This window comes from Oncorhynchus gorbuscha, linkage group LG01 (genome assembly GCF_021184085.1).
Source record: "Oncorhynchus gorbuscha isolate QuinsamMale2020 ecotype Even-year linkage group LG01, OgorEven_v1.0, whole genome shotgun sequence".
In the NCBI taxonomy this organism is placed as follows: Eukaryota; Metazoa; Chordata; class Actinopteri; order Salmoniformes; family Salmonidae; genus Oncorhynchus; species Oncorhynchus gorbuscha.
Window position 1 is genome coordinate 5,200,703 of NC_060173.1, and position 17,573 is coordinate 5,218,275.

The following is a 17,573-nucleotide window of genomic DNA, read 5'->3' on the forward strand; positions in this document are numbered from 1 at the left end:
TACCAGTCATATAACTACCATACCAGTCATATAACTACCATACCAGTCATATAACTACCATACAACATACCAGTCATATAACTACCATACCATACCAGTCATATAACTACCATACAACATACCAGTCATATAACTACCATACCAGTCATAACCAGTCATATAACTACCATACCAGTCATATAACTACCATACCAGTCATACAGTCATATAACTACCATACAACATACCAGTCATATAACTACCATACCAGTCATACCAGTCATATAACTACTACAACATACCAGTCATATAACTACCATACCAGTCATATAACTACCATACAACATACCAGTCATATAACTACCATACCACTCATACCAGTCATATAACTACCATACCAGTCATACCAGTCATATAACTACCATACAACATACCAGTCATATAACTACCATACACCAGTCATATAACTACCATACAACAGTCATATAACTACCATACCAGTCATACAGTCATATAACTACCATACAACATACCAGTCATATAACTACCATACAACATACCAGTCATATAACTACCATACCAGTCATATAACTACCATACCAGTCATACCAGTCATATAACTACCATACAACATACCAGTCATATAACTACCATACCAGTCATACCAGTCATATAACTACCATACAACATACCAGTCATATAACTACCATACCAGTCATACCAGTCATATAACTACCATACAACATACCAGTCATATAACTACCATACCAGTCATACCAGTCATATAACTACCATACCAGTCATATAACTACCATACCAGTCATATAACTACCATACCAGTCATATAACTACCATACCAGTCATATAACTACCATACAACATACCAGTCATATAACTACCATACAACATACCAGTCATATAACTACCATACCAGTCATATAACTACCATACCAGTCATATAACTACCATACAACATACCAGTCATATAACTACCATACCAGTCATATAACTACCATACCAGTCATATAACTACCATACCAGTCATATAACTACCATACCAGTCATATAACTACCATACCAGTCATATAACTACCATACCAGTCATATAACTACCATACCAGTCATATAACTACCATACCAGTCATATAACTACCATACCAGTCATATAACTACCATACAACATACCAGTCATATAACTACCATACCAGTCATATAACTACCATACCAGTCATATAACTACAACATACCAGTCATATAACTACCATACCAGTCATATAACTACCATACCAGTCATATAACTACCATACCAGTCATATAACTACCATACCAGTCATATAACTACCATACCAGTCATATAACTACCATACCAGTCATATAACTACCATACCAGTCATATAACTACCATACCAGTCATATAACTACCATACCAGTCATATAACTACCATACCAGTCATATAACTACCATACCAGTCATATAACTACCATACCAGTCATATAACTACCATACCAGTCATATAACTACCATACCAGTCATATAACTATACCAGTCATATAACTACCATACCAGTCATATAACTACCATACCAGTCATATAACTACCATACCAGTCATATAACTACCATACCAGTCATATAACTACCATACCAGTCATATAACTACCATACCAGTCATATAACTACCATACCAGTCATATAACTACCATACCAGTCATATAACTACCATACCAGTCATATAACTACCATACCAGTCATATAACTACCATACCAGTCATATAACTACCATACCAGTCATATAACTACCATACCAGTCATATAACTACCATACCAGTCATATAACTACCATACAACATACCAGTCATATAACTACACACACAGTATCTAAACAGAGCCTCACTTTCCAGGCTTCCTCATATTCTTTCAGGACTAGATCTGTCTGATGATGTTCATCTTCTGACGTTTCAGCGTGGTATATCAAATTGTTCTTTTGGGGGGGGGTGTGTCTTCAAAGTATTCAACATTTCTGCCAGTTTGTATTACTGGTGAGGAGATGAAAGTGATATTCTACTGTTGGCACTGTGGAAATGTGTTCATCATACTCGGCATTCCTGAACTGGTGTGTGTGTGTGTGTGTGTGTGTGTGTGTGTGTGTGTGTGTGTGTGTGTGTGTGTGTGTGTGTGTGTGTGTGTGTGTGTGTGTGTGTGTGTGTGTGTGTGTGTGTGTGTGTGTGTGTGTGTGTGTGTGTGTGTGTGTGTGTTGTAACAGCAATCATTTACCAGAATGTAACAGATCTCGTTCACATTCTCTCCGTTATATCATTACAGGCAAAATATGAGAAATGTGTAATAGTCACTTGGGATCAGAATAGACGTCATTCAAATGTGAACTGAAATTTGAAATGTTCCTACATGGAACGGGATCAGAATTGATACCGACCCTCAAGTCTCGCTGGTATCTTGCCAGAGGTTCTGTCACAGCTCAAGATTAAACGAGTGGAGAATCATGGAACGAATCGTAGTTGAGAAGAGCGTCTGCTAAATGACTTAAATGTAAATGTAAATATTCCAAGTGTAGATTTACCCATCATTGAGGTAAGTGAACAGTATCTGTTTAGTGGCGTCTTCATTTGGTCGTTGTGGTTCAGTGGAGAGCTGCTGCAGACCCCTCTGACCTTTCAGAAGATCTGGAGTGGTGACCTGGTAACACAACATAATATCAAGGTGTCGCCACAGATGGGCAGTGTTTCATGTTACAGTTATTTTAAAAATGAATATTCCAGTTACTTGAAGAGTATTTTATTATCTGTATTTCTCTGAACTACAGTAGAATATATTATGTAACAAACTAAATACTCTGAGCTGAAATGAATATTTCCAATATACTATAATATAATTATTCTATAATTATATAATAATTATTATTATATTTATATATATAATTATATTACATATTATTATTATATTATTATTATATATTATATAATTATATGAAATTAGTATTTTCATTATACTGTAATATATTATCATTATTATATCATTATTATAATACTATAATATATATTTTTATATAAAAACCATTTTTAATAGCAGGTCACAGTTTTGTGGCCTCTTATCACCCCAAATCTACTGCGTTGGTAGCAGACGTCTGATAGCACTATGGGGTATTATAAGAAGGTCTGCTAAATTACCAAAAATGTAAAAAATGAACACTTGCAAAGCACACTGGGCATTATTCAAATTAACTCCAACTCTGAAACAAGGCCAAATTTAGGGGCGGAGCTAATTCGAATAATAACTAGTGCGGTTTTGCAAGGGTTCATTTTTACATTTACATTTTGGTCGAGGGTTTAATTAAAAGGGGAAAAAAGCATAACCCTGCAGACACTAGGCCCTCCATGGAATGAGTGTGACACCCCTCTTGTAAAACCACACATTTCACTACACCTATCCGGTATATGTAACAATACAACATATATATTTTTTCTACTATAATATACACCTACTACTGTAGTGCTATAATATACACCTACTACTGTAATAGTACTATAATATACACATACTACTGTAGTAGTACTATAACATACACATACTACTGTAGTAGTATAGTAGTACTATAATATACACCTACTACTGTAGTACTATAATATACACCTAAATACTTTAATAATACTATAATATACACCTACTACTGTAGTAGTACTATAATATACACATACTACTGTAATAGTACTATACACCTACTACAATACACACCTACTACTGTAGTAGTACTATGATATACACATACTATTGTAGTAGTACTATACACATACTACTGTAGCACTATAATATAAAATGCGCAACTTCACTTTTATGCTGATATTTATTGTTGTGCCTCGTCTCTCACAAAAGCTTTCTCTCTTCGTTCGCAGGACTTTTTCCCTGCCAACTGTTCCAAATGTCTGAACTGAATTTGGTAAAAGGGCTTTAATGTACTCTGCGCCATCGTCTTGGAACGCCTTACAAAATACTTTTAAACTGGAAGAACTTGTCCCGATCGGTGTTTTTAAATCACCGATGAAGTATTTTGAGGCTGAAACCCGTCAATGTTTTAAATTGGCTGTTTTAGGAGTTTGTTTATACTCTTGTGAATTCTATTTTTTTTACTAGATGACTTGTAGTTTTTCATGTTGTCTGTCTATAATGACTTGGTGCTGCCTATCTTGGCCAGGACGCTCTTGAAAAAGAGATTCCAAATCTCAAATGAGCCCTTCCTGGTTAAATAAAGGTTAAATCAAAATAAATAAACTATATATACACACAATTAAAACCAATTTACCTGAGTTTCTCTCTTTGACTCCTCCTCTGTGTGGTTGAGAGATCTGGATCTGCTCAGGGAGGTCTTCTCGACTCTGTACCGTACCTTCACCGCTTTAGGTGACACAACGCTAGGCCCCTCTTTCTCCCATTGGAGCTTATTAAACATCAGAGTGGAGTGTCCGTTGGCCCCTCTCCCCTTAGGTGACCCGGGTGCGCTGGTGACTCCCCCTGGAGTCTCTCCCCTGGTCCCTCTGACGGCCGAGGCAGGGCTGGAGGGGTCCAATGGGTATGAGTGACACTGTCGCCTGCTGTCCACGCTGCGTGACCTCCTCCGGTCCTCCGGGGCTATCCTCCCTCTCCTAGGCCCAGCTCGGACCATCTGCTGGGGGCTGTCAAACTGGTTGATAAGGCTACCTATGGAGGAGATGGGTTCTGTGTCCACTGCGTTTGGGGACCTCCTGGGGACGTCGGTAACCTCGCTTGGGGGACTTAGTAAGGTGGTAAAAGAATGGTGGTGGGGACCTGGGGCTGAGACAGGGCCCGGGCCTTGGGTCTGGGTGGGAGCTGGGACAGGGCCCAGTCCTTGGGTCTGGGTGGGAGCTGGGACAGGGGCAGGGCCCGGGCCTTGGGTCTGGGCGGGAGCTGGGACAGGGCCCAGGCCTTGGGTCTGGGCGGGAGCTGGGACAGGGCCCAGGCCTTGGGTCTGGGCGGGAGCTGGGACAGGGGCAGGGCCCGGGCCTTGGGTCTGGGCGGGAGCTGGGACAGGGCCCAGGCCTTGGGTCTGGGCGGGAGCTGGGACAGGGCCCAGGCCTTGGGTCTGGGCGGGAGCTGGGACAGGGGCAGGGCCCGGGCCTTGGGTCTGTGTGGGAGCTCTCTCTATACCCTCAGCAGGCAGAGGGATCCTGGCTGGTCCGGGTCTAGACCCTGCTCCCTGTGTCAGGGCGGCTCCTGCTCCACTCTCGAGACCTCTGGTGAGATGTCCCGGCCTAGGTACAGAGGTTGTCTGAGTGGGGGGGACAGAGAGTCTTCGGCTGGAGGAGAGGCGGGGGCTGAGGGGGCTGAGGCTGTTCCAATCTGGGTTGTAGGGTTTCAGCAGCTCTGGGTGTCTCTGGAAGTTCAACCCAATATTAGATGTCGGCATGGTCCTCTGTAACTGCTGTAAGTGTGAATCCTGGAAGTCGAACATGGACACGGTGGACGCCAGCATCCTCTGTGATTGACTACCCTCCCTAACCTCAGTCAGAGAACCTCCACGAGCATGGTTGGGAATACTGCGCTCCATATTCGGACTTCCTAACAGAGACCGCTCCATATAGGGACTTCCTAACGGAGACCGCTCCATATAGGGACTTCCTAACGGAGACCGCTCCATATAGGGACTTCCTAGTGGAGACCGCTCCATATAGGGACTTCCTAGTGGAGACCGCTCCATATAGGGACTTCCTAGTGGAGACCGCTCCATATAGGGACTTCCTAGTGGAGACCGCTCCATATAGGGACTTCCTAGTGGAGATTGCCTATCATTCACCATGGAGGTGTAATCAGACTGGCTGTGGGCGTTGACAGACTCTTCCTGGTGGTCCCAGTTTCTACTGTAGCTCTCCAGGCCACCAGACGGCAGAGCTGCTCTGCTATCCCCATTGTTCAATACAACGTAAGGATGACCCTCAATGCCCTGGACTTGTATCCTCACCCCGAACGTGCTGCTGCTGTCTGAGGACAGAGGACGAGGACCGCCTCTGGGACCAGGTCCAGGCTGCTGCATGTTGTAGCCCTGTTGTATTCTACTGAAGTCTGGAGACGAGCCACTCGCTCCGTTTCTGTGAGACTCCATTTATGGGAGTCAACGTAGAGACAACGTTGTGCGTTGGCTGGGTTCACAACAGTCCTGAATGAACAAGAGGACTTTCCCTCAGAACTGAAGAGATTCACAGCTGTAAAAGAAGCAAATAAAAAAAAACACTTTGGTCGGAGGATTATTAGTTGGTTTGTCTCCTCTTAACCCGTAGGCTCCAATAACCACCCCCTGTCTTTACAACAGTTTACCCCATGGAAAAATACATCGGGCGACTGTTTACAAAACAGAGAAGAAGTCATGTGGCCCAACTAGCAACAATGACATCACAACTCCAACAGCTGCACCAACCAGCAAGCCACAGACAGAGAGAGAGAGAGAGAGAGACACCACCATCAACAGCCCATTGAAATAGAAAACAGTTTATTCAGTGTGTGCTAACAGTGTAACTATTGTTTACAGGACACAAAGCGCTGCATGACGACTACCACTGTCCGTGGTCGTTCCAACCAGGTTGTGGTCATATACACACAGTTTTTCATCTACAGTTGATGATGTGATGAGATGGCACTTGAGGGAAAATCAGTTGTGGACGGAAACAAAGACACACACACACACACACACACACACACACACACACACACACACACACACACACACACACACACACACACACACACACACACACACACACACACACACACACACACACACACACACACACACACACACACACACACACACACACACACACACACACACACACACACACACACACAGTTTGTTTTAGAACAATGTGTATTGTTGTTGAAATAACCAACATGTAAAAGTTCAGCATTGAAATATACAGCAGGTTTTTATTTATTATACCTTTATTTTACTAGGCAAGTCAGTTAAGAACAAATTCTTATTTTCAATGACGGCCTAGGAACAGTGGGTTAACTGCCTGTTCAGGGGCAGATCAACAGATTTAAACCTTGTCAGCTCAGAGATTTGAACTTGCAACCTTTCGGTGACTAGTCCAACGCTCTAACCACTAGGCTACCCTGCCACAGGTAACTGTTACCGTATTCCAGTAGTTCCATCTCTTTGGTAGTGTTTTACAGCAGGTAACTGTTACCGTATTCCAGTAGTTCCATCTCTTTGGTAGTGTTTTACAGCAGGTAACTGTTACCGTATTCCAGTAGTTCCATCTCTTTGGTAGTGTTTTACAGCAGGTAACTGTTACCGTATTCCAGTAGTTCCATCTCTTTGGTAGTGTTTTACAGCAGGTAACTGTTACCGTATTCCAGTAGTTCCATCTCTTTGGTAGTGTTTTACAGCAAGTAAAACTGTTACCGTATTCCAGTAGTTTAAACTCTTTGGTAGTGTTTTACAGCAGGTAACTGTTACCGTATTCCAGTAGTTTAAACTCTTTGGTAGTGTTTTACAGCAAGTAAAACTGTTACCGTATTCCAGTAGTTTAAACTCTTTGGTAGTGTTTTACAGCAAGTAAAACTGTTACCGTATTCCAGTAGTTCCATCTCTTTGGTAGTGTTTTACAGCAGGTAACTGTTACCGTATTCCAGTAGTTCCATCTCTTTGGTAGTGTTTTACAGCAGGTAACTGTTACCGTATTCCAGTAGTTCCATCTCTTTGGTAGTGTTTTACAGCAGGTAACTGTTACCGTATTCCAGTAGTTCCATCTCTTTGGTAGTGTTTTACAGCAGGTAACTGTTACCGTATTCCAGTAGTTCCATCTCTTTGGTAGTGTTTTACAGCAGGTAACTGTTACCGTATTCCAGTAGTTCCATCTCTTTGGTAGTGTTTTCACATACTGTATGTGGCCCATTTTCTAAACTCCAAACTGGTAAGACGTGTAACGCAGCCAGTCTTACATTCGAAAACCTTTGCAATCATGGCCTTAAAAATAAACACTTACTGTGAAATATAATGAGTACATTGGTTTAAAATCACAAAAACAAAATTACATCCTCTCTTTAGTTATTTTAACTTAAAAACCTTTAAGATACATTTTTTTTAAATTGCCCTTTGAATGTAGTATGCTGCAGTACTGTAAATTACAGTATATTACACATTACGCAATACACTTGCACAACCCATTAAAATTGACTGAACATGAAATGTTCGAAAAGGTATGATCATTGAAGACATATTTCACAATGTATTTAAATTAAAGAAATTAAAGAAACCTAAATGTTTAGCAGGCACTAGTTTGCGTCAAGCCTGTCTGGAGCATTTGGCCACAGGTTCTCATCCACATCACTGTAAATATACTCATTGTTCATGCAGCTGAGGAATACACTTTGGGCCTGGCGAATCCAAGCCTGACATAGGTCTCAATTGAAATCATTGCATGTCTCCTCCATGACCTGAAGTACTGTGGTACATTCATTGGGATGGCAATCATTCATCTTTGACCTGCATTATATTATAGTATTGTAGTTGGTCTTGTGTGGCTCAGTTCCTAAGAACATGGCACAAGCAGTTGTGTTCGATTCTCACTGGAGTCGCATACCAAAATGTGTGGACTGTTGTCACGTAAATTGCGGTATTACCAACGAGTAGGTTTACCAAACGTTTAAGTGATCATCAATTAAGAGCACTCGGATTAAGTCATAGTAAAAATGTCTCTAAATAACAAAAAGAGAAGAGGACCATATCAAAAGTAACGTGAACTTTGCATTGTGAAAGGCGAGTACTTTATACGAATATGTATGAAAGGCGAGTGCTTTATACGAATATGTATGAAAGGCGAGTACTTTATATGAATATGTATTTCAATGTGAAGCATGTACAGTATTTCTAGATAAAACACTGATTACATTTGATGAAAAAGTTATTTGTTTTTAAAACAACTTCCTTTGTGATAATCTATTTTGAGTTTTGCACAAAAGAGCTATGAAAATGTACTACGTGCTTTGTGAAAATGGCACCAAAGCGATTAAAAAACCTACTTGTTACAGTATAAAATAGGTGTGCACTTCTTTAAATGAAAATAAATAGGACCAATAACAAAATACTCTCTCCTTCATTAGCACTTTATCTGACTCTATGTGTACGATTGTAATTAAAGTCAAAGGATAGATGCATGAGTAATCCTCTATGCAATTTTACCAGCGGATAATGAAACGCCACCTTTACTAGAGGATCAATCGATGTTCTTGAACGGTAAGATAGCCAACCAGGCAATGCCAAAAACTAGAATCACATCATAAAGCACGTAACTGTTCAATTGGTTCAAGTAACAGCTATCTAAACAGTTCAGAAAAGTGTTCCTGTGAGCAAATCCGTTTAATGGACTTACCTAAATCGGCGTAGTTCTGTTAGTAGTGCAACATGCGCTGGCTGAAGTGACAGTCTCTTGTGTGAGTTGCTGTATGGGAAGTGCGGATTCTCCCTCCTCATTCCACACGGTATCCCTACGCCTTCCCTCCAGCGGATCTGTCCAGCTATTCAACAAATTGCAGGTTCTACAATTAAAAGGTTTTGATATAATAATTTATTTCAGAAATTCTGACATTGATAAAGATGCAGTATATTTAATTCAACTGCTAATTATATTAGGTATTTTTCATATTAACAAATGCAAATGGTCTAAATCAAAACCGAACTTTTTCCCCCCATTTTATAAAATAATTTAAACAATATGGCACTACTTGAACTAAAAAGAATAACAAATAGGCAATTCAAACTTGTTGTATTAATAATGAATATGGTTTGTTTGTTTAGGATTCCTGGCAATGTTAATAGTTTGTATGTGTGCTTGTTTTTGCATGTTTGTTGATATCTGTTAATAAAACATTCAAAAATAAAATAAAATGTTCAGCAAATTGCGCAGGTGTTCATCATCCTCATCTTCATCATCATCAATAACACCTCGAATAATACATAGTATATGTCTTGTCTGATACTTTTTTAAAGGGAGAAATAAGAAATACTTCTGATATCTAAACAAAACACATTTATTTAATTATATGAGCAAAACTTCTGTACACATTACTATTAATATAATGGTTAACATTTACTGAAGATGACATACAACATAACTGTAAATAACTGGAAGGTTTTTACGAAGACATCCCCCGTTCTGGAACTCTCCTCATATACAGAGTCTAGAGTCCAGAGTCCGGAGTCTAGAGTCCAGAGTCCAGAGTCCAGAGTCCAGAGTCCAGAGTCCAGAGTCCAGAGTCCAGAGTCCAGAGTCCGGAGTCCGGAGTCCGGAGTCCGGAGTCCAGAGTCCGGAGTCCGGAGTCCAGAGTCCAGAAGCCCAAAGAGAGAGTGGGCAACCCAGAGTCCGGTAGCCCAAAGAGAGAGTGGGCAACCCAGAGTCCGGTAGCCCAAAGAGAGAGTGGGCAATCGGACTAAGGAAGGTGGGTACCAGGCTGAAAAGTACCACCGGCACCTGGTAACCCAAAGGCCCAAAGAGAGAGTGGGCAACCCAGAGTCTGAGAGCCCAAAGAGAGAGTGGGCAATCGGACTAAGGAAGCTGGAAATCTCCCCAATATACAGAAAACAGGGATTGCTCAGGGAATTAAAGATAAATATTTACACTGCCTTCTGAAGGAACACATACTTAGTTTAAAATTAAACATCTGTAATTCAGATATTTACTTATTAGTAATTGTAGAAAATATAAACAATAAAAAGCTATTAAAAAGTAATCAATATTATGAATAAAAACTCTGAACAATTAAGTATTATTCCATTTATAGACTAAACAAAAAGCACAAAAAAATCTGACTTGGCCAAACGCACACATGAGTGTACAGCTAAGCTTGTACCACCCTAAGAGGTCGAATACTGACATAGGAGAATAGAATTAAAATATTAATTAAACATTGAATTATTACCAAAAAAAAGAGTTACCTTTTTTCTTTATTCACTGTACAACGAATATAAATAATACAAAACATTTGCTGGTTAAAATCCATTTGTTAGTAACAAGTTATAAGTTTAGGCACAGGTCAAATTCCAACAGGAGGTTCAGGAAATGTCCCTATCGTGACAATTGAGCTGCTGTAACACTTTTTCTGTCTCTTGGTCTCATAGCTTAGCTTACTTTACAGTCTCGTAGCTTACTTTACAGTCTCGTAGCTTACTTTACAGTCTCGTAGCTTACTTTACAGTCTCGTAGCTTACTTTACAGTCTCGTAGCTTACTTTACAGTCTCGTAGCTTACTTTACAGAGAAACAATTGAATGTCCTTGAATAGTCTTGGATGGTCTTGGATGGATGGTCTTGGATGGATGATCTTGGATGGTCTTGGATGGTCTTGGATGGTCTTGGATGGTCTTGGATGGTCTTGGATGGATTGTCTTGGATGGATGATCTTGGATGGTCTTGGATGGTCTTGGATGGATGGTCTTGGATGGATGATCTTGGATGGTCTTGGATGGTCTTGGATGGTCTTGGATGGTCTTGGATGGATTGTCTTGGATGGATGATCTTGGATGGTCTTGGATGGTCTTGGATGGTCTTGGATGGTCTTGGATGGATTGTCTTGGATGGTCTTGGATGGTCTTGGATGGTCTTGGATGGATTGTCTTGGATGGATGGTCTTGGATGGTCTTGGATGTCCTTGGATGGTCTTTAACCGTCTCAGGATGATCCTCCTCCACACTTCATATGTAGAAAGAAAGAATAGATTATTTAACTTGGATCGACAGCAGATCAACACATGCTACCAAAGAAGAAGAAGAAGTCCTGAGAGATGTTAGCACCATAGATGTCTGAGCCATGGAGAAAACAGAGCAGCACCTTCACTATAGATGCCTGAACCATGGAGAAAACAGAGCAGCACCTTCACTATAGATGCCTGAGCCATGGAGAAAACAGAGCAGGTGCACCTTCACTATAGATGCCTGAACCATGGAGAAAACAGAGCAGGTGCACCTTCACTATAGATGCCTGAGCCATGGAGAAAACAGAGCAGGTGCACCTTCACTATAGATGCCTGAACCATGGAGAAAACAGAGCAGCACCTTCACTATAGATGCCTGAGCCATGGAGAAAACAGAGCAGCACCTTCACTATAGATGCCTGAGCCATGGAGAAAACAGAGCAGCACCTTCACTATAGATGCCTGAGCCATGGAGAAAACAGAGCAGGTGCACCTTCACTATAGATGCCTGAGCCATGGAGAAAACAGAGCAGCACCTTCACTATAGATGCCTGAGCCATGGAGAAAACAGAGCAGCACCTTCACTATAGATGCCTGAACCATGGAGAAAACAGAGCAGGTGCACCTTCACTATAGATGCCTGAGCCATGGAGAAAACAGAGCAGGTGCACCTTCACTATAGATGCCTGAGCCATGGAGAAAACAGAGCAGGTGCACCTTCACTATAGATGCCTGAGCCATGGAGAAAACAGAGCAGGTGCACCTTCACTATAGATGCCTGAGCCATGGAGAAAACAGAGCAGGTGCACCTTCACTATAGATGCCTGAGCCATGGAGAAAACAGAGCAGGTGCACCTTCACTATAGATGCCTGAGCCATGGAGAAAACAGAGCAGGTGCACCTTCACTATAGATGCCTGAGCCATGGAGAAAACAGAGCAGGTGCACCTTCACTATAGATGCCTGAGCCATGGAGAAAACAGAGCAGGTGCACCTTCACTATAGATGCCTGAGCCATGGAGAAAACAGAGCAGGTGCACCTTCACTATAGATGCCTGAGCCATGGAGAAAACAGAGCAGGTGCACCTTCACTATAGATGCCTGAGCCATGGAGAAAACAGAGCAGGTGCACCTTCACTATAGATGCCTGAGCCATGGAGAAAACAGAGCAGCACCTTCACTATAGATGCCTGAGCCATGGAGAAAACAGAGCAGCACCTTCACTATAGATGCCTGAACCATGGAGAAAACAGAGCAGGTGCACCTTCACTATAGATGCCTGAACCATGGAGAAAACAGAGCAGGTGCACCTTCACTATAGATGCCTGAGCCATGGAGAAAACAGAGCAGCACCTTCACTATAGATGCCTGAGCCATGGAGAAAACAGAGCAGCACCTTCACTATAGATGCCTGAGCCATGGAGAAAACAGAGCAGCACCTTCACTATAGATGCCTGAGCCATGGAGAAAACAGAGCAGCACCTTCACTATAGATGCCTGAGCCATGGAGAAAACAGAGCAGCACCTTCACTATAGATGCCTGAGCCATGGAGAAAACAGAGCTGCACCTTCACTATAGATGCCTGAGCCATGGAGAAAACAGAGCAGGTGCACCTTCACTATAGATGCCTGAGCCATGGAGAAAACAGAGCAGGTGCACCTTCACTATAGATGCCTGAGCCATGGAGAAAACAGAGCAGGTGCACCTTCACTATAGATGCCTGAGCCATGGAGAAAACAGAGCAGCACCTTCACTATAGATGCCTGAACCATGGAGAAAACAGAGCAGCACCTTCACTATAGATGCCTGAGCCATGGAGAAAACAGAGCAGCACCTTCACTATAGATGCCTGAGCCATGGAGAAAACAGAGCAGCACCTTCACTATAGATGCCTGAGCCATGGAGAAAACAGAGCAGCACCTTCACTATAGATGCCTGAGCCATGGAGAAAACAGAGCAGCACCTTCACTATAGATGCCTGAACCATGGAGAAAACAGAGCAGGTGCACCTTCACTATAGATGCCTGAACCATGGAGAAAACAGAGCAGCACCTTCACTATAGATGCCTGAACCATGGAGAAAACAGAGCAGCACCTTCACTATAGATGCCTGAGCCATGGAGAAAACAGAGCAGCACCTTCACTATAGATGCCTGAACCATGGAGAAAACAGAGCAGCACCTTCACTATAGATGCCTGAGCCATGGAGAAAACAGAGCAGCACCTTCACTATAGATGCCTGAGCCATGGAGAAAACAGAGCAGCACCTTCACTATAGATGCCTGAGCCATGGAGAAAACAGAGCAGCACCTTCACTATAGATGCCTGAGCCATGGAGAAAACAGAGCAGCACCTTCACTATAGATGCCTGAGCCATGGAGAAAACAGAGCAGCACCTTCACTATAGATGCCTGAGCCATGGAGAAAACAGAGCAGCACCTTCACTATAGATGCCTGAGCCATGGAGAAAACAGAGCAGCACCTTCACTATAGATGCCTGAGCCATGGAGAAAACAGAGCAGCACCTTCACTATAGATGCCTGAGCCATGGAGAAAACAGAGCAGCACCTTCACTATAGATGCCTGAGCCATGGAGAAAACAGAGCAGCACCTTCACTATAGATGCCTGAACCATGGAGAAAACAGAGCAGCACCTTCACTATAGATGCCTGAGCCATGGAGAAAACAGAGCAGCACCTTCACTATAGATGCCTGAGCCATGGAGAAAACAGAGCAGCACCTTCACTATAGATGCCTGAGCCATGGAGAAAACAGAGCAGCACCTTCACTATAGATGCCTGAGCCATGGAGAAAACAGAGCAGCACCTTCACTATAGATGCCTGAGCCATGGAGAAAACAGAGCAGCACCTTCAGCTGGAGAAAACAGAGCAGCACCTAGATGCCTGAGCCATGGAGAAAACAGAGCAGCACCTTCACTATAGATGCCTGAGCCATGGAGAAAACAGAGCAGCACCTTCACTATAGATGCCTGAGCCATGGAGAAAACAGAGCAGCACCTTCACTATAGATGCCTGAGCCATGGAGAAAACAGAGCAGCACCTTCACTATAGATGCCTGAGCCATGGAGAAAACAGAGCAGCACCTTCACTATAGATGCCTGAGCCATGGAGAAAACAGAGCAGCACCTTCACTATAGATGCCTGAGCCATGGAGAAAACAGAGCAGCACCTTCACTATAGATGCCTGAGCCATGGAGAAAACAGAGCAGCACCTTCACTATAGATGCCTGAGCCATGGAGAAAACAGAGCAGCACCTTCACTATAGATGCCTGAACCATGGAGAAAACAGAGCAGCATCTTCACTATAGATGCCTGAGCCATGGAGAAAACAGAGCAGCACCTTCACTATAGATGCCTGAGCCATGGAGAAAACAGAGCAGCACCTTCACTATAGATGCCTGAGCCATGGAGAAAACAGAGCAGCACCTTCACTATAGATGCCTGAGCCATGGAGAAAACAGAGCAGCACCTTCACTATAGATGCCTGAGCCATGGAGAAAACAGAGCAGCACCTTCACTATAGATGCCTGAGCCATGGAGAAAACAGAGCAGCACCTTCACTATAGATGCCTGAGCCATGGAGAAAACAGAGCAGCACCTTCACTATAGATGCCTGAGCCATGGAGAAAACAGAGCAGCACCTTCACTATAGATGCCTGAGCCATGGAGAAAACAGAGCAGAACCTTCACTATAGATGCCTGAGCCATGGAGAAAACAGAGCAGCACCTTCACTATAGATGCCTGAACCATGGAGAAAACAGAGCAGCACCTTCACTATAGATGCCTGAGCCATGGAGAAAACAGAGCAGCACCTTCACTATAGATGCCTGAGCCATGGAGAAAACAGAGCAGCACCTTCACTATAGATGCCTGAGCCATGGAGAAAACAGAGCAGCACCTTCACTATAGATGCCTGAGCCATGGAGAAAACAGAGCAGCACCTTCACTATAGATGCCTGAGCCATGGAGAAAACAGAGCAGCACCTTCACTATAGATGCCTGAGCCATGGAGAAAACAGAGCAGCACCTTCACTATAGATGCCTGAGCCATGGAGAAAACAGAGCAGCACCTTCACTATAGATGCCTGAGCCATGGAGAAAACAGAGCAGCACCTTCACTATAGATGCCTGAACCATGGAGAAAACAGAGCAGCACCTTCACTATAGATGCCTGAGCCATGGAGAAAACAGAGCAGCACCTTCACTATAGATGCCTGAGCCATGGAGAAAACAGAGCAGCACCTTCACTATAGATGCCTGAGCCATGGAGAAAACAGAGCAGCACCTTCACTATAGATGCCTGAGCCATGGAGAAAACAGAGCAGCACCTTCACTATAGATGCCTGAGCCATGGAGAAAACAGAGCAGCACCTTCACTATAGATGCCTGAGCCATGGAGAAAACAGAGCAGCACCTTCACTATAGATGCCTGAGCCATGGAGAAAACAGAGCAGCACCTTCACTATAGATGCCTGAGCCATGGAGAAAACAGAGCAGCACCTTCACTATAGATGCCTGAGCCATGGAGAAAACAGAGCAGCACCTTCACTATAGATGCCTGAGCCATGGAGAAAACAGAGCAGCACCTTCACTATAGATGCCTGAACCATGGAGAAAACAGAGCAGCACCTTCACTATAGATGCCTGAGCCATGGAGAAAACAGAGCAGCACCTTCACTATAGATGCCTGAACCATGGAGAAAACAGAGCAGCACCTTCACTATAGATGCCTGAGCCATGGAGAAAACAGAGCAGCACCTTCACTATAGATGCCTGAACCATGGAGAAAACAGAGCAGCACCTTCACTATAGATGCCTGAGCCATGGAGAAAACAGAGCAGCACCTTCACTATAGATGCCTGAGCCATGGAGAAAACAGAGCAGCACCTTCACTATAGATGCCTGAGCCATGGAGAAAACAGAGCAGCACCTTCACTATAGATGCCTGAGCCATGGAGAAAACAGAGCAGCACCTTCACTATAGATGCCTGAGCCATGGAGAAAACAGAGCAGCACCTTCACTATAGATGCCTGAGCCATGGAGAAAACAGAGCAGCACCTTCACTATAGATGCCTGAGCCATGGAGAAAACAGAGCAGCACCTTCACTATAGATGCCTGAGCCATGGAGAAAACAGAGCAGCACCTTCACTATAGATGCCTGAGCCATGGAGAAAACAGAGCAGCACCTTCACTATAGATGCCTGAGCCATGGAGAAAACAGAGCAGCACCTTCACTATAGATGCCTGAGCCATGGAGAAAACAGAGCAGCACCTTCACTATAGATGCCTGAGCCATGGAGAAAACAGAGCAGCACCTTCACTATAGATGCCTGAGCCATGGAGAAAACAGAGCAGCACCTTCACTATAGATGCCTGAACCATGGAGAAAACAGAGCAGCACCTTCACTATAGATGCCTGAGCCATGGAGAAAACAGAGCAGCACCTTCACTATAGATGCCTGAGCCATGGAGAAAACAGAGCAGCACCTTCACTATAGATGCCTGAGCCATGGAGAAAACAGAGCAGCACCTTCACTATAGATGCCTGAACCATGGAGAAAACAGAGCAGCACCTTCACTATAGATGCCTGAGCCATGGAGAAAACAGAGCAGGTGCACCTTCACTATAGATGCCTGAACCATGGAGAAAACAGAGCAGCACCTTCACTATAGATGCCTGAGCCATGGAGAAAACAGAGCAGCACCTTCACTATAGATGCCTGAGCCATGGAGAAAACAGAGCAGCACCTTCACTATAGATGCCTGAGCCATGGAGAAAACAGAGCAGCACCTTCACTATAGATGCCTGAGCCATGGAGAAAACAGAGCAGCACCTTCACTATAGATGCCTGAGCC

The 17,573-nt window shown here is 43.3% G+C and overlaps 2 protein-coding genes across 5 annotated transcripts in view; both read right to left on the reverse strand.

Moving 5' to 3' along the window:
- LOC124031616 (cingulin-like protein 1) overlaps nucleotides 1-9,516 on the reverse strand; it is a 55,018-nt gene extending 45,502 nt beyond the window's left edge. For all 4 annotated transcript variants that reach the window (XM_046343093.1, XM_046343085.1, XM_046343111.1 and 1 more), the window contains exons 1-3: nucleotides 9,377-9,516; nucleotides 4,294-6,208; nucleotides 2,557-2,672 (exon numbers count right to left, since the gene is read on the reverse strand). In XM_046343093.1, the coding sequence (XP_046199049.1) occupies nucleotides 2,557-2,672; nucleotides 4,294-6,108 (1,931 nt within the window). In that variant the 5' untranslated portion in view covers nucleotides 6,109-6,208; nucleotides 9,377-9,516. The remainder of the gene's footprint in view (nucleotides 1-2,556; nucleotides 2,673-4,293; nucleotides 6,209-9,376) is intronic.
- Nucleotides 9,517-11,631: 2,115 nt separating this feature from the next.
- The window catches only part of LOC124031802 (transcription factor 12-like), a 49,948-nt gene continuing 44,006 nt past the window's right edge, over nucleotides 11,632-17,573 (reverse strand). Inside the window, exon 9 of the mRNA XM_046343481.1 lies at nucleotides 11,632-11,691. The gene's annotated coding sequence lies outside the window, so the exon portion shown is untranslated. The remainder of the gene's footprint in view (nucleotides 11,692-17,573) is intronic.